General features: G+C 41.8%; 3 protein-coding genes and 1 non-coding gene across 5 annotated transcripts; all 4 read right to left on the bottom strand.

The window, feature by feature from the left end:
• Positions 1-6,042: 6,042 nt before the first annotated feature.
• LOC121975727 (pentatricopeptide repeat-containing protein At4g39530-like) lies at positions 6,043-10,883 on the bottom strand. The gene is made up of 2 exons (XM_042527555.1): positions 7,923-10,883; positions 6,043-7,672 (listed from the first exon to the last, which is right to left on the bottom strand). Exons 1-2 carry the CDS (start codon positions 10,826-10,828, stop codon positions 7,657-7,659), a joined length of 2,922 nt encoding a protein of 973 aa, XP_042383489.1. The 5' UTR covers positions 10,829-10,883; the 3' UTR covers positions 6,043-7,656.
• Positions 7,022-7,108, bottom strand: LOC121978980. Its single transcript, XR_006111285.1, has one exon. It is a non-coding gene; the product is annotated as a small nucleolar RNA R16 (small nucleolar RNA).
• A 113-nt stretch (positions 10,884-10,996) lies between the features above and the next one.
• Positions 10,997-12,771, bottom strand: LOC121975728 (16.0 kDa heat shock protein, peroxisomal-like). 2 transcript variants are annotated; one of them, XR_006110406.1, is made up of 3 exons: positions 12,622-12,771; positions 11,443-12,522; positions 10,997-11,362 (listed from the first exon to the last, which is right to left on the bottom strand). XR_006110406.1 is itself a non-coding variant. In XM_042527556.1 (2 exons), exons 1-2 carry the CDS (start codon positions 11,579-11,581, stop codon positions 11,085-11,087), a joined length of 417 nt encoding a protein of 138 aa, XP_042383490.1. In that variant the 5' UTR covers positions 11,582-12,024; the 3' UTR covers positions 10,997-11,084. The 2 variants fall into 2 exon arrangements, 1 of the variants encoding a protein (XP_042383490.1); XM_042527556.1 differs by lacking the exon at positions 12,622-12,771 and having other exon boundaries at positions 11,443-12,024.
• A 388-nt stretch (positions 12,772-13,159) lies between these two features.
• Positions 13,160-13,802, bottom strand: LOC121977779 (non-specific lipid transfer protein GPI-anchored 10-like). Its single transcript, XM_042530203.1, has one exon. It carries the CDS (start codon positions 13,772-13,774, stop codon positions 13,430-13,432), a length of 345 nt encoding a protein of 114 aa, XP_042386137.1. The 5' UTR covers positions 13,775-13,802; the 3' UTR covers positions 13,160-13,429.
• Between the last annotated feature and the right edge of the window lie 7,985 nt (positions 13,803-21,787).

Below are 21,787 nucleotides of genomic sequence, written 5' to 3'. Positions count from 1 at the left end.
CCATTATTACCAAAAGACACATTACCTCTACTTTTGTTTTGAATGGTTGTAAACAGTGATCTGTCCTCGGTCATGTGCTTGGAGCATCCACTATCAACAAACCAAGTTGATAGACGCTCCCCCTTGACCAATGCCTACAGGACACGAAAGATAGATGTTTTAGGTACCCAAATCTTGGGACCTAATGCATCTACAATAAAAGACTTAGGCACTCATGTCTTTGTTACCTTCTTCCTAGTCTCATGAACCCTAGAAACATGCGATCTATGAAATTGGGTTCTTGACACTAAAGAAATAAAGCTAGACTCCTTAGGTTGGTATCCTAATCCAGCCTTGTTGTAGACCGCCCTTTGGGCATTTAGAATCATGTCTAGGGTCTTAGAGCTAGTTGAGAATTTCTCAAGCATTTTCTTGAGCTTCTCAACCTCACCCTTCAAGGTCTTGTTCTCATCCTCAAGAACCTCTAGATGTAGGTCATCAACCTCATCTTCCCTAAGGGCCCTCAAATTTTCTACTTCTTCTTTTAACAATTTATTTTCTGTTTTTGACTTTTTAAGGAATGTAGATAAGTGAGTGATAGTCTTATAACACTTTTCTATATGAGAAGAGGTTACCTCTTCATCATCCGACGATGATGAAGCCGCGGTTGAAGCGTCGCTCGAATCTCCCTCACTTTCGGAGTCCGAAACCTCCCTTGCCATGAGTGCTAATTGTCGTGTGCTCTTTTCCATCTTCTCTTCTTCCTCCGATGAGCTTGATGAGGACTCATCCCAAGTGGCCTTGAGAGCCTTCTTCTTCTTGGCTCTTTCCTCCTTCTTTTTGGTTCGTTCCTCCTTCCTCTTTAACTTCGGACACTCGCTCCGAATGTGTCCTTTCTTGCTACACTCATAACATGTAACATTAGATTTATCAAAATTTTGATCATTAGTTTTACCTTTTCCTTTGTATCTTCGGCTTCTTCTCATAATCCTTCTTACGAAGTTCGCCATCTCACTTGATGATGATCCACTTTCATCATCAGATTCGGAGGAAGAGGTGGATGAGGAAATCTCCTTTTCCTTCTTCTTTTCCTTCTTCCTTCTTCCATCCTTGCTCTTTGATCCTGCAAATAAAGCAATACCCTTCTCTTTTTGACCTTTGTTAGCAAGCTCATGAAGTTCCATCTCACAGAAAAATTCATCTAGTTTAACAATGGAAAGATCCTTGGATACCTTGTAGGCATCTACCATAGATGACCACAAGGCATTCCTAGGAAAAGATTTAAGAGCGTACCTTACTAGATCGCGATTCTCCACTCGTTCGTCCACAGAGTGTAGACCGTTGATGATCTCCTTGAATCTCCCATGAAGTTCACTTACTGTTTCATTGTCCTTCATGGTTAGATTTTGGAGCTGATTCAAAAATAGGTCCCTCTTGGCAATCCGAGAATCTCGAGTTCCCTCTTGGAGCTCGATGAGTTTGTTCCATAGGTCTCTTGCACTCGAGAACGGACCTACCTTGACGAGTTGGTCCTTAGCGATTCCACATTGCAAAGTGACCATAGCCTTGGCATCGGCTTGTGCTTTGCGGAGTTGTTCAGTAGACTACCTTGATGAATCGAGTTCCTTACCTTCTTCATCCTTTGGTGGTGTGAAACCTTCCTTGACTGAGAACCACATTGCAATGTCGATCTTGAGGTAATACTCCATGCGGCCCTTCCAATACTGAAAATCTGCTCCTTCGAAGTAGGGTGGTCGATTTGTGCTAAAGCCTTCCTTCATAGCCATCCTTCTTTCTTGCTCTTAGGATGTTAGTCCAAAGTGAAGAGCCCCAGGCTCTGATACCACTTGTTGGGATCTTAGATGGCTAGAGGGGGGGTGAATAGCCTCTTTAAAAACTTAAGCAGAGAGTTCTACACAGAAACTGGTTAGCGCGGCGGAATAAGCAAACTAAAACAAAACGAAAACCAGCACACAAACACTGATACACAGATTTACGAGGTTCGGGGATAACTTGCCCCTACTCCTCGGCGTGTCCGTAAGGTGGACGACTCCTTGATCTTCGGTAGATCGCACCCCGGAAGAATTCCGGCTAAAGATCCTCCTTCTAGGTGGAGTAACCTTCCCACAAAGTCTCAAGAAATATCTAAGTTAAAGCACAAGACTTACAGAAGCTCGGTGGCAGAGAAGAATGAAAAATGCTTACAACCACGCGAGGATCAGTGAAGGAAACAGAGATCGCAGTTCACCCGAGAGCTCAAGAACTTCGCACAACAGCACAGACTTTTCTTTCAAGCTTTCTTGTTGTTGTTCTTGTTCTCCTCTCGCTGTTTTTACTGCTTCTCAAAACCTGATCTCTGCTGTCACAGATCTGGTCCAAACTGCGCAAATCAGCGCTGCAGCCAATCCCTCTTCCTCCTTCCCTGGTTCCCTGAACTCACACCAATGATATCACAGTCAACACTGGCGTCTTCTGACCTCGAACCAATCCCCAGGAGATCCGTTGATGCCTGAAATGCACCATGCGCCGCTGAAACCAGCAGAAAGACCATTTGTCGCATTCCTCTTATGAACTTAATTTGAAATTAGGCTTGGAATGATACATTAACCTGCAAACTCAAAAGCTAACAGAAGATTACATCACATAAATGAATGAGATATATCAAAAGCGGTGAAGGAATCACGTCGAACAAATCGAGTGTGTGGATCGGTCACCGGACCGATCAAGAGAAGTCCTGATCGGTCTGATCGGTCTAAGGCCATTCGATCGGTCGTAGTGACCGATCCGATTGAGTGTGGATCGGTCCACGCCGATCCCTCTTTCTTTCTGCGGTCTCTTCTTTGATTCTCTGACGGCTCGAGTCCCTGGTGTACTGAGTGTTCTCGATCGGTCCCCAAGACCGATCGTGGTCGGTCGGTAGACCGATCCACCTCTTTCTTTCTTCTGCATATCTCTTCTCCTGATCGGTCTCCCTGACCGATCAGATTGCACTCAGTATGCTCCTGAGTGTCATCTGATCGATCATCAGACCGATCCATGGAACCCAGTTTCACTGGATCGGTCTGCCGACCGATCCACTGATTCATGTGTCACTGGATCGGTCTACCGACCGATCCAATGAGCCATGGAATGTCCACTTAAGTCTCTCTCTGACTTAATCCGGAGAACGAGCTACCGAGCCCTCTCTGACCATTCCGTGCCAAGTCACCATACTTGGACTTTTCCCGTGCCAAGCTCCCTGCTTGGACTTTTCACCAGATGTCTTGACCCATCTGGATTTCCCTTGCCTGGCTTCACTCACCAGGACTTGCACCTAGCTTCACTCACTAGGGTTTTCACCTGGCTTCACTCACCAGGATTTCCAATCTGCCTGGCTTCACTCACCAGGACTTTCCAACTGCCTAACATCCCAGTTAGGACTTTTTCAATCAGGTCAACCAAGTCAACCTAGATTAGTAATCAATCTGAGTTAAATATCTGATACAAACTTAAATCAGTGTTAACAGCAAAACAACATCCAGGTCAGACTGTATCAACAGTATTGACATGAAACTAGTTCCTATGTATTTATCTATCTTTTCTGATTATATCCATGCTCTCAAAAATTAATTTGACTCAATATATTGAGAGCAATGATTTTTTGAACATCAATATGTTTGAAAATTTTAATTTATGTTTAAAAAATCATTACTCTCAATATATTTAGTCAAATTGATGTTTGAGGGCATGTATAAAATTAGAAGAACTAGCCGAACACATATGATCTAGTTTCATGTCAATTTGAGGTCGTTTAGTACATCGGTGGATTTTGCCAAAATCGACTAATGGACCAAACAACATCGGATTGACGTGAAACTAGATTTTATGTGTTCGTCTACCTCTCTTGATTATATTTATCCTCTCAAATATTAATTTGACTCAATATAATATATTGAAACAATGATTTTTGAACATGAATATATTTGAAAATTTTAATTCGTGTTCGAAAAATCATTCCTTCCAATATATTGGGTCAAATTGATAGTTAAGGATATGTATATAATCAGGAGAACTAGCCGAACACATAGGATCTAATTTCAATCCAATCCGAAGTTGTTTGGTCCAATTAGACGATTTTGGCTAAAACCGGCTGATGGACTAAACGAACTCGAATTGACATGAAATTAGTTCTTATGTGTTCGTTTACCTCTCCTGATTATATTCATCCTTTCAAATATTAATTTGACTCAATATATTAAAAGCAATAATTTTTTTAAAAATGAATATATATTTAAAAAATATATTTATGTTCAAAAAATTATTGCTCTAATATATTGGGTCAAATTGATATTTAAGGGCATGTATAATCAGGAGAACTAGCCGAACACATAGAATCTAATTTCAAGTCAATCCAAAGTCGTTTGGTCCATTAGATGATTTTGTCTAAAATCGGCTGATGGACTAAATGACCTCGAATTGACATGAAACTAATTCTCTCGAATTGATATCATTAAGAGAGATAGACGAGCATATAAGAACTAGTTTCATATATCATTTGGTTCATCAATTTTACTTAAAATCAACTTTTATAAAAATAAATAAATTCGACTAATTTAAAAAATCAATGAATTGATTTTTCTTAAAATTTTGACGTTTCAGCACAGAACAAAATCAATTCGACTAATAAAAAAATCAGTCAACTGATAACTGTAAAATGAGAAATGGGTACCTAATTTGGTAATTTTGAAACTACCCTATACGATTTGATAATTTCGAAAACTTACCTACGTGATTCAATAAAAAACTGTTTTTTATATGAGTCTCATCTAACAAAACTAACTACACATGCATGTAAATAAATAAATAATTGTTTAAATTCATTAGTAACTAGATCAATCTCATACTTAGCAACATTCTTAGGACTTGTTTCTCGAATAGCACGATAATACCATCTTATCTTGTCGTAGCATACTTTCTCTATGCCATAAATATCATGCATCGTTAACTTCTTATCTTTCCACACTTTGTGATAATCTAATTCTATCTCATAATCTCTTTACAAATCTTTCTAAATTGTACAAGGTCGATAAAAGAACTTTGCTCTCAATTTATCTTACATCACATTAGAATGACTTCTACTATGTATATTGTTTTACTACATGTATGCCGAAAATTATATTTTTGGATCTCAAATATACTATCTATTTTGTATTTTGAATTATAAATTCATCATCCACAACTTCTTGTACTACAAATAAAAGTAATCTTCTCGTTGTCATTTTTTCAATACAAAATTATTTTTTCCTTCTCTCTTACCAATTTGATTAAAAAGTATTAAGATTCATCGAACACAAATAAGTATAAAATAGTTAAATACTATACATAAATAATAAAAGTATTAAATGTAAATATAATTAATAGTACCAAATGATATGATATATAATTGTGTTAGATGTAACATAAAATATTATTAAAATAACAATATGAAAAGGAAAATAATAAATTACCTTTCAAAATTTAGATTACAAATATATTTATTTTACTTTCTATCTTTAAATAGATCATGTTGAATTTTATACATATAAAGTTGTATTATATTAAAGACACCATTATTATAGTTCAAAGTCACATACATATCATGTTAAAGAACTACATATTGCATAATCATAAATTCAAGAATAATCTTCACACATTTTTTGCCAATAGTCACAAACATATCTATCAAACTACAACCAATTAAAATCTTAAACAAAAGCTTCTTACACTTACAAATATCCAAAAACATAAGGTTACAAAGCCACGTCCAAAATCAATTTTAGACCTAATTCATAAAAACATAACATTAATTCATAATATAAAAACTAAAGGAAAACTTTACTTCATTAATATAAAATACAAAACAAAAAATAATTTTTTAAAAAATTGAACAATTATTCAAATCAAGAACTGAAAAATAAAAATTGGACAAAAAAACAACTCTTCTAAAAAATTTCCAAATAACCATTCCACAATGAATATAGATGAAAAACAAATATAATTAAAAAATCAAACCCTAAATATTAAACATAAAATCTAACTGTAAATGATAACAAATTATACAAACTCAATCAAGAAAATAACCCTAAATCTTATGAAATCATTCAATTAAAAACAATCAAATGCAAACTCATTCATAACTGTACAACATAAATAGAAAAAATTATAAAGTCTAATAAAAAAAACTACTTTTCTGTCTTATTTTCTAATTTTTCCTTTAGTTCAAAATAATTTTTCCTTTAGTTTGAACAAAGTAACATACTGTTTTACTTCAAAAATCCAATTCTGGGGCAGTATTCCAATTGATGGACATGATTGTCAATGGTTTAAGATAAAAATCAATATTGAAAATACATAAAAGGGGATTAATTAAAACGAAAGATAGATAAATTTATTTGTGAGGGAATGAAAATATATTTTGTCTAACTAATTAGGAAATTAAAATTGTTATTAAAGATTTTAAAACACCTTCCCTTTATAATTATCTAGAAATTGAACATTATTCATCAATTTCAACATAGACAACAATGTTAAAAAAACTCCATGAGTTAGGTGATGGTTTGAGTGTTTTAAAAAACTTGTAATTGAAGCTATTGATGTTAACTATAGATTTGTTGGAGGCTTGAAGCATGTCTTCACCGTGGTAGTTGTGCACTTTCGCTATTGATCTTGATCATGCAGTGTAGGAACAAACCTTCGCCGTGCTATTTGTGCTATTAGTGCATGGTTTACAATGAAAACCTAAAAAAAAGATCAAATTTTTAAGTACTTAAACTCTATATATCATCTCATTTTTATAATTTAAAAACCAACCCATATGATTTATCCATTGATAAAAAAAGCTAAATTTATGGAAGAATTTATTTTGATCCAAAGAATTGTTTATTTTATAAAACAATTTAAATTTCTAACGATGATTGAAATGAACAATTCAACGTAAACATTTATCGCAAGAAACAAAGAACTTTTGAATGAATTAATAAATTCAAAAACAAAAAAAAATAGAAAGCAATTGAAGTAAATAGAAATTGGCATCAGATAATAAGCGGAGTAGTTAGTCCACAAAATGAATTCAGTGTGTAGGATAAGATTTGATATCACATCACTTGCCAACTTCATTCAATCTAAAAGTTAAGAAGAACTCAAACAAGAAAATTTCAAAGAGCATGTTTGAATCCAATCCACTACAAAACCAACTGAAAAAGGGGGGAAAATCTAATATATCAGGAAAGGACTGAAAGATCAAGAAAATACGATCTTCCCATAAGAATGAAGCTTGAGATGGATTTCGATTGGACCATTTGACACCAGAGCAACCAATCCAAAAGACATGCAATGAGCTGGTAAGCCAACCATTTAGATTTCTGCATCAGTTTTGCCCTCAGGTTCCAGATCTAGCACCTGAGAGAAAGGTAACCGATGCAAGTATGCGATGGATAAATCATAAACCGAAATTTGAAACCATAAATCCGTATTCGACAATGCAAAATCATCGAAGAAAAAAAAACATAGCAGGAGGAAGTAGAGTTGATGGGGTCTCTCTCAGATGCTTTCAGAGGAAGCACTTAAGATTGCAGACATTCAACACGGCATCAGATTCTGTCCGCCCGTCTGCTCGTTGATCGTCATCGAGAGCGAAGATACAATCGAACAAGAGGATCGTTAAGGGAAGAATACCCTGCAGAAAACCATGAATAAGAAGAACAAACTAAACAGAGCAGAAGAGGAGGAGGAGTGGCCCTGGAGGCTGGATTGCGAGTTTAAATAGTTGTTGAAACCCTAGAGCACCTTTCTAGGGTTGCATAACTCGAACTTCGATGGGCCGGACTGGCCCATAGAAATGCTCCCAAGGTATAACCCATTTTTTACAAAAAGGTACCTAAAGTTCTACTAATATCAAAATGCTCCCTGGTTTGAAGAAGACTCACTGCGTTGATGATCCTGAGAGTGGCATAAGTTTCTTCAGATCCCCAGCATGAAAAACTTGAATTTGATTGCCAATCTCAATCCAGCTAGATGCAGGCTCACTCATAGCTCTCCTTTCTTTCATCAATTTCCACATCTTATCAGCCTCTTTCCACCTCCCTGCTGACGCATAGAGATTAGCCATCAGACGGTAATGCCCGGAGTTAGCAGGGTCTAACTCGAAAAGCCTTTCAGCTGCAAATCTTCCAATATCGATATCGATATGATTCCTTGATGCTCCAAGGAGAGCAGCCCAAGTGGATTTGTCTGGCTCCATTGGCATTCTGAGTATCATTTCCTTTGCATCATTCAAGAGACCTGCACGGCCGAGAAGATCCACCATACAGTTGTAATGCTCTAACCTTGGCTCTACGCCATAGTCCTCCGACATGGACACAAAAATATCCAAACCCTCTTCTAGCAAGCCTGTATGGCTGCAAGCTGATAGAATGCAGAGGAATGTGATGTCATTTGGGAGTATTCCTTCACTTAGCATCTGTTTGTATAGCGAAAAGACTGCTTCGATTTGGCCGTGCTTCGAGTAGCTGGAGATAATGGTGTTCCATGTCAAGATTGTTCTTTCTTTCATCCTGTTGAAGAACTCTCTTGCTTCTTCAATCAATCCACATTTCGCATACATATCGACTATTGCACTGTCTAAAACAACTGAATTACCGGGCAATTTCGTCGCTAAAGCATGGAGTTGCTTCCCGAACTCAGCTGAAGGTAAACTTGCACATAAGTTGAAAATTGGCACCAGAGTTGAGCATTCATAATCACCTCTTTCGACGGTGAATTCCTGAAACAATTGGAGTGCTTCCCTACCAAAACCACCTTTGGCATACCCAATCAACATTGAGTTCCAGCATATTATGTTCTTTTCTTCCATCTTATCGAATATTCTCCTAGCATCGCTGATTTTCTCATGACTAATAAATGCAGAAATCATGATGTTATTGAGGATCAAGCCCTTCTTCGGTGCCCTCTCATACATCCTATAAGCATAATCCATGCACCCGCATTTGGCATACATATCGATAAGAATGCAGAGAGTAACATCGTGATCTATGAGCATTTTCTTCACTGCGAAACCATGGATTTCTTTTCCTTTTTGTAAAGTCGAAAGATGAGATATAGCAGTAAGTGCACTTGACAAAGAAAAGGAATCTGGCACTACTCCGTTGAACTGCATTTTGCGAAAGATTCTGAGAGCTTCCATAGCCTTGTTACATTTCAAGCATCCTTCGATGAAAGAATTCCATGAGTAGGCATTCTTTTTCGGCATCCGATTGAAAACGTTATGTGCATCCCTTAATCTTCCACACCTTGCATACATGTGAGTTAGCTCGGTCTCTAGTACTAAGTTTGGTCTAGTGATCTTCCTAATAATACTGGCATGAATCTGTTTCCCAAGGTCTGTATTCCCTTGATTGGCAAAGAGGCTCAACAAAGCACCAAGCGTGAATTGATCAGGATTAATGTTTGCTAATTCCATTTGATGATAAAGCTCAATGACAACTTCTGTCGCTTCCTCTAGCACAAACCCTGCCATAAGAGAATTCCAAGACACTATATTTCTCTTCCTCAGTTTGTTGAAAACCCAATGAGCCTCTCTCATACAGCCACATTTTCCATACATATCGATGATGGCACTGCCCAGCACAACATCAGAATCTAACAATCTCCTCACTAAGTATCCATGAATTGCTCGACCAGTCTCTAAATCTGCTAAGGCAGCACATGATGTCAAGGCACTTCCAAGATTGAACCTGTCATACTGATAACCAGCTTGCTGCATTCTGAGAAGCATGTGCAAGGCTTCCTCATAGTATCTAAGACGAACATAACTAGATACGATGGAGTTCCAACTCACTTGACTTCTTTCTTTTATTAGATGAAATACCAACTCGCAACCTTCTAGATCACCACACTCACCGTACATATCAATGAGAGAATTTTGCACGAACACATCAGAGTCATAGCCAAGAGCCATCGCCTTCGCATGAACTTGTCTTCCTCTGTCCGGTGACCTCAAAGCACCACAAGTTCGAGCAGCCAAAGATAGAGTAGAATGGCTTGGGCACACACTGGCATCCTCCTGCATGCGATGGAAACTGTTCCAGGCCTCTTCCCAACTCAATGCTCCTACATAGCCGCTGATGATTGCATTCCAAGTGACAACATTTACCCCATCAACCTCACTGAAAGCAGTTTCAGCATCCTCTAGACAACCAAGGTTCGCATAAACATCAACCAAAGCAGTGCCAACGACCACATCCCGACCAAAACCATGCTTGATGATCAAGCCATGCAGCAGCTGAATTCCTCCCTCAGCCTCTAGAGCAAGACAAGCTTTGATAACACTCGGAAACGTGAACTTATCCGGGACTGCTCCACACTCATGCATCCGGGAAAAGAGCTGAAGGACCTCCAGATGGTCACTCGCCCGCGCATAAGCTAGTATCATTGTGTTCCAAGTAGAGGAGTTTCTGGCAGGCATATCATCGAACATCTTCCGCGCATGTACTAAGTCGCTCGGCTCGCTTGTTTTAGCGTACAGCATCAAGATCTTCATCTGCAAGAACGTGTCGGGCACGATTCCTTCGTCCTCCATCTGCGCTTGAATTGACTTGCCGGCGTCGAAGGAGCGCGAGTCCATGCATGACTGGATGCGGGAAGAGTAGTAGACCAAGTTCTTCTCTGCTCCGGAGGCGATGGATTGGAGAACTTCGATCGGTTTGTCCTTGCGTATGACCAGGGTGGGAGGAGGCGATGATTTGTGAGGAGAATCGGAGGGAGAGAGGAAGGGAAAGAGAGTTCGGGTGGGGGAGAAGCAGTAGCTGCAGCTGCTCATCAGATTCAAAGGCATGGAGAAACAGAGGCAAGAAGGTTCGGCGCAGTCGAGGAAGTATGTATCGTGAATAGTCAATTATGTTTTTTATATCTTCCAAAAAATAATTAAAATGAATTTTCCTCCATTGTTTCGAGAATTAAACAAAAACACAGGATTATGAAAAGATCAGTAGAACGATCGAAATTCATGCACAAAAGTGGCATTTATTTAGCAATAACTTTGTACGATTTACAATAGTTCGTTTTGGATTCATCGATGCATCGAAGATTCGTCAGAGTTTGCTGGTGACGGCGATGGTCCTGGGCTTGGGCTTCGGTGGGATGGGTTCCTTGGGGACGACGACGGTGAGCACGCCGTTCTCCACCTGCGCCTTGATCTGCTCCGCCCTCACGTTCTCCGGCAGCGCGATGCGCCGCGCGAGGCTGCCCCGCCCTCGCTCCGTCACGTGCCACACCGCTTCCTTCTGCTTCTCCTTTTGCTCCTCCTCCGCCTGGACGCTGAGCACGTTCCCCTCCTCCAGCTGCACCTTCACGTCCTCACTCCCGAACCCTGCGAGAAGCTCGCCGCCGGTTCCAAGTTCCATCGAAAACCTTGAAAACTATAAAAGGAGGAAGAGAAAAAGCGCGAACCTGGGAGGTCGAACTTGAATATGTGGGCGGAAGGGGTCTCGAGCCAGTTCATGGCGGCAAGGGAAGACGATCCAGCCAAGATCAGAGGACTCCACAGCAGGCGCCGGAAGGGGTTGCCGAAGAAGGATAACTCCGCCATTTCTGCTTCTTCCGATCTCTCTTCTATTTTCGATTCCGAGCCGATAAAGAACACAGAGGATGATTCCAGAGCTGCGGGACGATGGAAGAAGCTTCTGGATTCACCGCGTCAATAAAAATTGGGCCATTATCTGTTATTGGGCCCAAATAACATTCTCAGATAATTTATCATTTGGGGAAGCTTTAGATTTAGCATTGGCATTTTTATCGTTCTTGCTCTTTGCCCTATCGAACTCAGATTTGGCATTTCCTGGTGGCGCATGATTCGATACGTGTAAACCAATCGAACAGTCGATCTATATCGCCGCACAACGTCACAATAATTCGGGCAAGATTTTTTTCTCTTCTTGGGATCAAATTAAGATTTTACACGTAGATTATCATCATCGTGATCTACCATACACGAAGATCCTAATGTCAAATCCTTGGAACAACTAAACCACAACAGTGCGCGACCATGGCCGCTCACACCGCTTCCGCCACCAGCGCAGGCTTTGCCTTCGGCGGGCGGCCGCGCCCCCTCTTCACGCCGACCACCACGGCACCGCTCGGTGTCGACCCCGCAGCCTTCTCTGCCTTCGGGGGGCGTCCTCGGGAGCGGGGGAACCCGGCGGCCGCCTTCGCAACCGCCGTCTCAAGCGGATCCTTGGCCTTCGGCGGCCGCCCCCGCGGCCGCGGCGAAGGGAGCTCCGCACCGGTTAACACATCCGGCTTCGGCTTCGGCGGTCTGCCGCGGCCGCGCTTCGCTGTCGCCTGCGATCCCCCTGGCTTCGAGTACTTCTCGTCGACGAGCAGCAGCTCCCCGCTCTCCCTCAGGCGGTCGAGGTGCGCCTCGAGCAGCGACGCGTGGTCCGGCGGCAAGTCGTCGTTGTTGGACTCGATATGATTCGAAATGGCCGACCTGTCCGCGTCGCCGAGCACCGAGATCGCCTCCATGATCATCTGCAACAGCGAGAAGAACCCATTGATCGCCGTCTTTCAGGATCGAGGCAACACAGTCAAACACAAACGCAGACACAAAAACCAATCGAATCTACCAACCTTGGGATACGCCTTGCCGTCTTCTTCCGCAGCAGAAGCCATAGCGAGGGCGGCGCGATTGAGGTGGAGAAGGATTGGGAACCGGCAAGTGCAGAACAAGTGGAGGGGAAAGAAGGCGAAAGATTTTAGAGGAATAAGTGAAAACTTACAGGGAATAAAAAGGAGGTCGCATGAGGACACTAGCGGAGCGGACGGCTGCGATTAGCCGATGACGTCCGCGGTTGAATGGTGGATGGTTGTCGCGCAGGTCACACGGATCGATGAGCTGGCCAGACAAGGGGATATTTGTTTAATTAATTTTATTATGGTTTTTATGCATTTGTTCCCATAGGAATTAAGTAATTTCATCTACACCCTTCGTCGAGTTTTTTAATTACCCAGAGATTTTTCTCATTCATTAGCACTAATTGCGTAATAATTATGTAGTTTAACGGCTCATGCGCAAACATCGGCCATCAACACAATCAAGATCACAGCAACTGCAAAAACCGGCGGGGCTTCTCCAACGCTCAACCTTCCTCCCCGATTCATCCCCAACACTTGGTTGCTCAACGTCGCCGGCGGCGGAGGGGGTGGCAACGCCGGCAATTCTGCGAGTGAACGTCCAACCAAAGTTAAATGAAGTGAAAAATTAGAGTGCAGATTAATTATATTAATTAACCAAGTCGTCAAAGCAAACCCGAAGCTGGAGGAGGAGCAAGAGACGACGGAGAAGTCGGCGGAGAAGTAGCCGGAGACAGGGCCGCTAGAAAGCAGAACAAGAATCGAAGCTCAGCGTATAGTTTTTAGATTTTCAAATGTAATTTGTTCAACACGTACCTGAGCACGAACCGGCAGTGAGGTTGAGGCGGCAGAGCACGGGGAGCTGGAGCGTCAGAGTGCGGTTGACAGGCGGCATGGCGAGTGCGACGGCGAGGAGCGGGCAGAGGCAGTCCGGGTCGTCGCGGTAGAGGTTGACGAGGTTGTCGCAGCAGGCATCGGTCGGGTCGCCGGCATTTCCCTCGACGAAGGCCATGCAGGGGAGCAAAAGGAGAAGCCGGCCTCCGCATTTGGCCGCCCCTGGCAATGGCGCAGCGCCGGAATTGAGCAAAGGAGACGCCGCCATAAGCAGTGCCAGAAACATGGCGACGGCAGCAGACCTTGTGGCCTTCATCTCGCCGATCGATACACTGTGGGAGGGGAAAGAGATTGAAATTTATAGATCAGCATCAGAGTTATGGATCAGGCGATTGCTGTGAGAGGGATTGTTGCACTGTGACTTATTCATTCATGTTTCATGATTCATGCGAATTGGCAGCTCTGCATGCAGTTTGAGTTCGTTCATAGTCAAACGATAAAAGAAAGAGATGCCCTTTTGTTGAATTGCTGAACCGGTCATAGAGAATACCGGTTCATCAATTTTGACCCGACAGGAAACGACATTGATTTCGATTTTTAACTGCCGAAGACGTGTCCCTCGTTCTACCTTCTACGGCGGCGGCACGTGGTCATCAATCCGCCGGTCCAACAAAACCGGTTCTCCAACGCTTTTTGAACCGATTATAAAAAAACATTTTAAATGATCCGATGTGGATTTAAGTTGATTGACCGATTCCTGGTCCAGTGCCTTGGTTGAACCGCACAACGGACCATCCTATGATTTCTATCCGAGTAGACAAAGGTGTATGTTTCGGTCCGAAAGGGACATGAGAGATGTGTCAACTCCCTACTGAATTTTTTCTGATTGACTTCTTGATAAATCAATTGCTATCCTTGAAGTATTGAGTCGCGTAAGTATTTTGCATGAATTTTAATATAGTATATCTAAGTGTCTAGGGATTTAAAAATATAAGAAGTTGAGCGGAAGATATAACTAATGAGAAGAATTGTATTAGAAGAAATTGAAGGGTTCGATATATCTGAGGGATGAGGTGTTGTGGAAGAGTACATCGACGGGCAAAAATGATACATATAGTATTTCCGAAAAATGAGAAATCGGAGCCGAAAACTGTTCGAAGAAAAGACCGAAATTGGGTTCGGGTAAACTCAACTCTGGATGGTCGAAAAATCACCCAAACAATCATAGTAGAAGTCGGACAAGTCAACATGATGCCTAAACCAAGTTCAGGCGCCTGGATAGGTCTAGGCGCTCAAACCAGCCTAGTACAAAGCATGCACCTCGTCGAGACATTATTAAAGATGACGTTCGGAGTCCATGTCAGCAACACTCCAGACGTCCGGACCAGTCCAAGCGCCTCAGTGAGGATAAAACATTATCCTAAAGCTGTTGAAGAATTGTTGCAGAGCATATAGTCATATAGAGAGTACACTACTGGGTCGCCCAGACATACTCCATGTGCCTGAAGTTGCCACATCAGCTAACGGATAAATTCGACCTATATGCTATAAATGAAACCTTGATCCTAAGAGTTTAACACAATACTTGTTAATGAATTCTAAGCTTTAATTTCCAATTCTATTTTTACGCTTCTATGTTTTCAACGTTGTAAGAGTCTACTCCGTATTTGACAAAATGAGATATTTCTATTGGAGCTTTTATTGTCTTTGATTAGCAACCTTTCAGATTGCAAACTAAGTAAATTTCGATAGCCTAGTATTTATTTATACGTATTTTCTTTTTATTTATTAAGTGTTTGTATAACTCAAGTCGAAAGAACGAGAATGATATAATTGTAACCAATAAGTTGTTGAAGCAATCTAGGTGCCCTAGGTTTTAATGTTTGGACAAAGGTTTAAGTTAGGTTTATTGTTGTATTTGATATGCATTGTGAGTGTGCAGGATACAGGTACAACAAGGAAAGTCCAAGGGTGAGTCTTGGCGGTGTAAGCCCAAGCATGTAGTCTTGGCAACGTAAGTCCAAGTGTAATCTTGGCAAAGGAGGAAAGTCCAAGGATGAGTCTTGGTGGTGTAAGTCCAAGCATGTAGTCTTGGCAACGTAAGTCCAAGTGTAATCTTGGCAAAGGAGGAAAGTCCAAGGATGAGTCTTGGCGGTGTAAGTCCAAGCATGTAGTCTTGGCAACGTAAGTCCAAGTGTGATCTTGGTAAAGGAGGAAAGTCCAAGGATGAGTCTTGGAGGTGTAAGCCCAAGCATGTAGTCTCGGCAACGTAAGTCCAAGTGTGACTTGGCAATGGATGAAGCCGGAGGTGAGGAGCCTCTTGGCAAGGAAGACCCGACAATATGGACAAGGCGAAGGAAGCTCCGGAAGGCAAGGCGTGAAGGATGGGGAGACATCCGAGGGCGAGGGCGATGGAGGAGGCTAGAAGGCTAGGTCTAGGTTGGTCGGGCGAGCAAGTCTTGAGTGAATGTACTCGAGGCAAAATCCTAAAATTTAGGATTTCTCGTTCTTGTGGCGATCTTGTAGCGATCGATGATTATGTGATCGGTGATGCATGTGACCGTTGAGATAGTTGGCACGGTCATTGGTTCATTGACCGGTCGGTATATGAACAAATCAACTTTCGATTTGCTCCAAGCTCTATAAGAAGGAGCTTGGGATGGTCAATGATGAAATTAGACTTGGTTAAAGCCTAATTAGTAGTCACCAAAGTACTCAAGAGATCTTTGTGTGCCAAGAGGTCTTGGTTGGAGTTGTGGTGAGGTTTCTCCACCCACAAGGAGGTTGAGCTAGCCGGAGTTTGCCGGGGACTAATCCACCGACGGATTGAGGGATCGTCCACCTTACGGACACGCCGTGGAGTAGGAGCAAGTTATCTCCGAACCACGTACACGCCTTGTGTTAGGGTTTGTGTTTGGTTTGTTGTCTTCTTCCTTCTTGTTTTAGGTTAACTTTCGTATTTGTTAGTTTGCTTTTGTATTCCGCTGTGCACTAACATTATAGGAAGTAAAGTTTTGGGTGAGACGCTATTCACCCCCCCTCTAGCGGACGTCAAGGTCCCAACAAGTGGTATCAGAGCTAGGTGAGCTCTTGTTGGACTAATCGCCGAGGGAGCAAAGCGCTAGAAGAAGATGGAGTCGGAGGGACCTCTAGGATGGGATATTCGAATCCCACCTCCATACGATCGAGATGATTTCGAGTATTGGAGGAAGCGGTTGGAGACTTGGTTCCAAATGGATTGGAACCAATGGATTGTGTTGGAGGAACCGTTTGAAGCTCCAACGGACAAGAAGGGAAAGCGTCTCCGACGTCGATATTGGACCAAGGAGCAAAGGGAGCAATCAGAGATGGACAAGGAGGTAACTAGAATTTTAATTAATTTATTACCTCCTAATGCGATATTGAATGTAGGTGAGTACGAGAACGCAAGTGACCTTTGGAAAAAGGTAATTGCGCTTCATGAGAGTCCTACACCAATCCAAGGAGAGGAGGAGCCCAAGGAGAAGGACTCATTGGTCCAAGAAGAGAAGGACCAATCGAATGTTGACACGAGCTCAACATCCGAGGAGGAGAAGGAAGATGAGGAGGTATCATCCACATCTTCAAGGGAGGAAGAAGTAGAACCGTCCACATCTTCAAGTGAAGAGGAAGAAGAGCAATCCAAGGAAGAGGAGATCTTGGAAGCTCAACCCTCCACCTCAACTACCAAGAAGAGCAAAAAGGACCACATCAAATGCTTTGAGTGTGGTAAGATGGGGCACTACAAGAGTAGGTGTCCTTCGCTCAAGAAGGTAAAGGAGGTAAACCCTAAACTCACTAAAGTTAATTTAGAAACTAATGTGAGTTGTAGGAAGAAGAAGGAGAAAAAGCACATTAGGTGTTTTACATGTGGTGAGTGGGGTCACTACCACACAAAGTGCCCAAGGAGAGGAGAGCTCAAGAAATTGGTACACTTAAAGAAATGGGAGAAGAAGTGGAGGAAGAATGGAGGCTCATGTCAAGGGGGAGCTCCAAAGGTAAAGGGTAAGGTAAACCCTAACTTGAGTTCAAATTCAAATTCAAATTCCTCCATGCATGTTAAAAATAATATGAATTATTTGCCCATGCGTATTTATGGTTTTAGATATAATGATAGGAATAGGGTTAATGTAGGTGATAACCCTAGGAAATCATTTTCAAATGATAGACCTAAAAGGAAACAACCTATCTTGCCTAAGGAGAAGAAGGTGGGTGAAAACCTAAGCATTAATCCCAAGAAGGGGAGACACATGCCTAGGAAGGGTAGGTCTAGGAATGTCCATGATGGACATGTTGATTCTAGGGTTAGAACCCTAGAATTAGAAAATCAAGCCTTGAAGACAAAGCTTGAGGAAATGGAGAAAGTCCTAGAGAGGTTCATTATTGGACCTAAAGGACTTGACATGTATTTGGGTGGTCAAAGACCCAAAAATATCAAATTAGGTCCCTCCAAGACCAAAAGGAGGTCAAGTGCTAAGGTAGCACATGACATTGGTAAGGGAGGTGTGACCAAGGATAATGGAGAGTCATCCAAGACCAATAAGAAGGAATATGCTAGGGTGACATATAATTATGGCAAGGATGGGATGCCCAAGGTTAAGGACAAGAAGAAATTAACCAAAGACAATGTGGCTAAGGTTAAGAAGGTGAGTTTTGTAGGTCAAGTGTCACCCGAGGTGCACCGAAGTGGCCTAGCCATAGTGGATGAGTCACCAAGGGAGGTGACTAAGGTTAAGATTCCTAAGGTTAGGAAGAGCCTTTGGGACCCATGGTAGATGGGTTATCAAATGTGCCAAGTGGTTAGGAGACGAACTTAAGTCTCTAACTTAGTGGGTTGGCACAATTGGGATGTGTTTCATGCATTGAAATGTGAATTGAGTTCATATTGCATGAAAATTAGTTTTTGATATATAGATGCCATATAAACTAATGCTAGGGATGCATTATGGTTTAGTATGAGCAAATACATCAAGAGGAAGCCAAAACTAGGACTTTAGGTCAAGGTTCAATTGAACCATTTAGCTAGTTTTGGATTTTGTGTCAATCTTGGGATTGGTGATAGATACATTTTTTAATGTATTTTTCCCAAATAGACATGAGTACAATAGACCTCTCCACAAAATTTGGGGATTTTTGGAGGTCTGTGGAATTTCTGGTGCATTTCTGAAGTTGGCCTGAAAAGATTGATTTTTTCAGAAATAGGGTACCAGTCGACTGGTACAGATACCAGTCGACTGGTAACAGTGTTTTTGAGCACAGAATGTCTCTGTAAGCTCATTTTATCGATACCAGTCGACTGGTGCCGATACCAGTCGACTGGTAACAGTAGATTTCGACCACAGAATGCTTCTGTGAGGTTCTGTCGAAGGGGCAGTCGACTGGTACCTAGTTCAGTCGACTGATATCAGCCTAAAAGTGTTTTTCGACATTGTTCTTGACCGTGTCAACTCGTTTAAATGTATGAGATCAATGGGGGATAAATACATGAGTTTAGGGTCAATTTGGATGACATGTTTTCAACAATTGGGATATTGTTGGAGCTCTTTTTGATGTATGGCAAAGGGGGAGAAGTCTAGGTTTAAGTGGGAAACCTATACACCTTTGCAAGAAATCCTAACTCAAGGGGGAGCTTAGGTGAAGGGGGAGCGATTGTTTAGACAAAGGGGGAGAAGTTTACCTTTGCGGGAAATCCTAGCTCAAGGGGGAGCTTAGGTGAAGGGGGAGCCTAGGGATTTAGGTTCCATTATTTATGTATGAGTTGATTTGCATATGTATTGCATTTATGTTTCCCTAACTTAAACAGGTTGCCAAACATCAAAAAGGGGAAGATTGTTGGAGCAATCTAGGTGCCCTAGGTTTTAATGTTTGGACAAAGGTTTAAGTTAGGTTTATTGTTGTATTTGATATGCATTGTGAGTGTGCAGGATACAAGTACAACAAGGAAAGTCCAAGGGTGAGTCTTGGCGGTGTAAGCCCAAGCATGTAGTCTTGGCAACGTAAGTCCAAGTGTAATCTTGGCAAAGGAGGAAAGTCCAAGGATGAGTCTTGGCGGTGTAAGTCCAAGCATGTAGTCTTGGCAACGTAAGTCCAAGTGTAATCTTGGCAAAGGAGGAAAGTCCAAGGATGAGTCTTGGCGGTGTAAGTCCAAGCATGTAGTCTTGGCAACGTAAGTCCAAGTGTGATCTTGGCAAAGGAGGAAAGTCCAAGGATGAGTCTTGGCGGTGTAAGCCCAAGCATGTAGTCTCGGCAACGTAAGTCCAAGTGTGACTTGGCAATGGATGAAGCCCCGGAGGTGAGGAGCCTCTTGGCAAAGGAAGACCCGACAATATGGACAAGGCCGAAGGAAGCTCCAGAAGGCAAGACGTGAAGGATGGGGAGACATCCGAGGGATGCGAGGCTGATGGAGGAGGCTAGAAGGCTAGGTCGGTCGGGCGAGAACGAGTGCTGAGTGAATGTACTCGAGGCAAAATCCTAAAATTTAGGGGTTACTGTAGCGTAATGTAGCAGTACTATAGCGTTACTGTAGCAGTACTGTAGCAGTCGACTGATGATTGTAGCAGTCGACTGATGCACTGTAGCAGAGAGCCGTTGAGATAGCCGTTGGCACCAGTCGACTGGTTCATTGACCAGTCGACTGGTAACGGGCAAATCAGCTTTCTGATTTGCTCCAAGCTCTATAAGAAGGAGCTTGGGATGTCCGGCCAAGGTGACGAAATTAGACTTGGTTAAAGCCTAATTAGTAGTCACCAAAGTACTCAAGAGATCTTTGTGTGCCAAGAGGTCTTGGTTGGAGTTGTGGTGAGGTTTCTCCACCCACAAGGAGGTTGAGCTAGCCGGAGTTTGCCGGGGACTAATCCACCGACGGATTGAGGGATCGTCCACCTTACGGACACGCCGTGGAGTAGGAGCAAGTTATCTCCGAACCACGTACACGCCTTGTGTTAGGGTTTGTGTTTGGTTTGTTGTCTTCTTCCTTCTTGTTTTAGGTTAACTTTCGTATTTGTTAGTTTGCTTTTGTATTCCGCTGTGCACTAACATTATAGGAAGTAAGGTTTTGGGTGAGACGCTATTCACCCCCCCTCTAGCGGACGTCAAGGTCCCAACATAAGTCTCTCTCTTATTGGCCGTACCGGAACTAATAAGCCAGTTCTCCACTAGTTGAATTTTAAGGGGACAACTGACGATGAGGTGACTATCAGCAAGTCAATTGTTGATGAGTTAAGACGGATTTCAGATAGTCGACTTTTAGCGGCCCATATCACTTATTGATGAGTCAGCAGTCAACAAGTCGAGCGTTTTGTAGATGACACTTTAGTTAGGGATGACAATTTCATCCGAATTCGATGGATAATTCGACATCCGACCCGAATAGAGGAGGATATGGAGGAAATTTCTATACCCCGATTATAGTAAATGAGTATTCGGATATGGGTATGGAGACAGATGTGGTAAAATCCTACTATGTATATATATAACCTCATTTTTTATTGAGAAAGGAAAAATTTTAACCTGCTTTTCGTCTAAAAAAAGGATTTAGTTTGTCTCTTTATCCGGTTATCAACACGTATCTTATCTTCTTTTTCACGGAAAATGTTCACCCGATCGAAAGAGCGCGAGACGAGGAAGAGCTGACAAGTACATTGAAATATTTTTTTTTAAAAAAAAATGAGAATGGTAGGGAGTAATAGGATGATGAGTAAGATATGAATATCCGAAAATCTGACGGGTATCGGGATGAGTATGAAAGTTAAATATCCAATGGGTATGGAGATGAGTACGAGTATAGATATAAAAATAGGGATGTGTACGAAGAATATAAAATTCTATCCAAATCCTATATATTATCATCCCTAACTTTAGTGCGCTAGAAATCCTAGAGGATATGTCGTCTTTAAGAGATATTAATATGAGGTTAGAAGAAGATCAAGACGCACCTTAGCATGAATGTTTCGATAATTAGAGATGAAAACATAGAAAATGCACGAAGAATGAGTAAAAAGGCAATCTTGTGATTAATCATACCTTCGACTATGGGATGAGTACCTTTTATAAGGAGAAAAAGGCATCCCTTCCTTCTGGCAACTACAACTTCAGTTCAGATCTTTTGATACTTTATCCTTGGTTTCCTCCTAGTTCAACTTTTCATCGAGTGATTTCATCTTGGAAAAAAATTATCATTTAAATTACCTAAATTTTGTACATAAAGTATAATTTTTATATTTTTTTTTACCTTATCAATTTATTTAATTGGATTTTTTCTTTGTTAAGGGATCAAAGTTATAAAGAAAAAACTCAATTAAAATTTTGATGA

The sequence above is a fragment of the Zingiber officinale genome, chromosome 4B (assembly GCF_018446385.1).
Source record: "Zingiber officinale cultivar Zhangliang chromosome 4B, Zo_v1.1, whole genome shotgun sequence".
In the NCBI taxonomy this organism is placed as follows: domain Eukaryota; kingdom Viridiplantae; phylum Streptophyta; class Magnoliopsida; order Zingiberales; family Zingiberaceae; genus Zingiber; species Zingiber officinale.
This window is presented reverse-complemented; position numbering and strand designations above follow the sequence as displayed.

Excerpts from the sequence above, each read along its gene's own strand:
- LOC121975727 (XM_042527555.1), bottom strand. The coding sequence starts at position 10,828 with ATGCCTTTGAATCTGATGAGCAGCTGCAGCTACTGCTTCTCCCCCACC.
- LOC121975728 (XM_042527556.1), bottom strand. The coding sequence starts at position 11,581 with ATGGCGGAGTTATCCTTCTTCGGCAACCCCTTCCGGCGCCTGCTGTGG. Across the intron at positions 11,363-11,442 it reads ATTCAAGTTCGACCTCCCAG|GGTTCGGGAGTGAGGACGTG; the intron begins GTTCGCGCTTTT and ends AGCTTCTCGCAG.
- LOC121977779 (XM_042530203.1), bottom strand. The coding sequence starts at position 13,774 with ATGAAGGCCACAAGGTCTGCTGCCGTCGCCATGTTTCTGGCACTGCTT.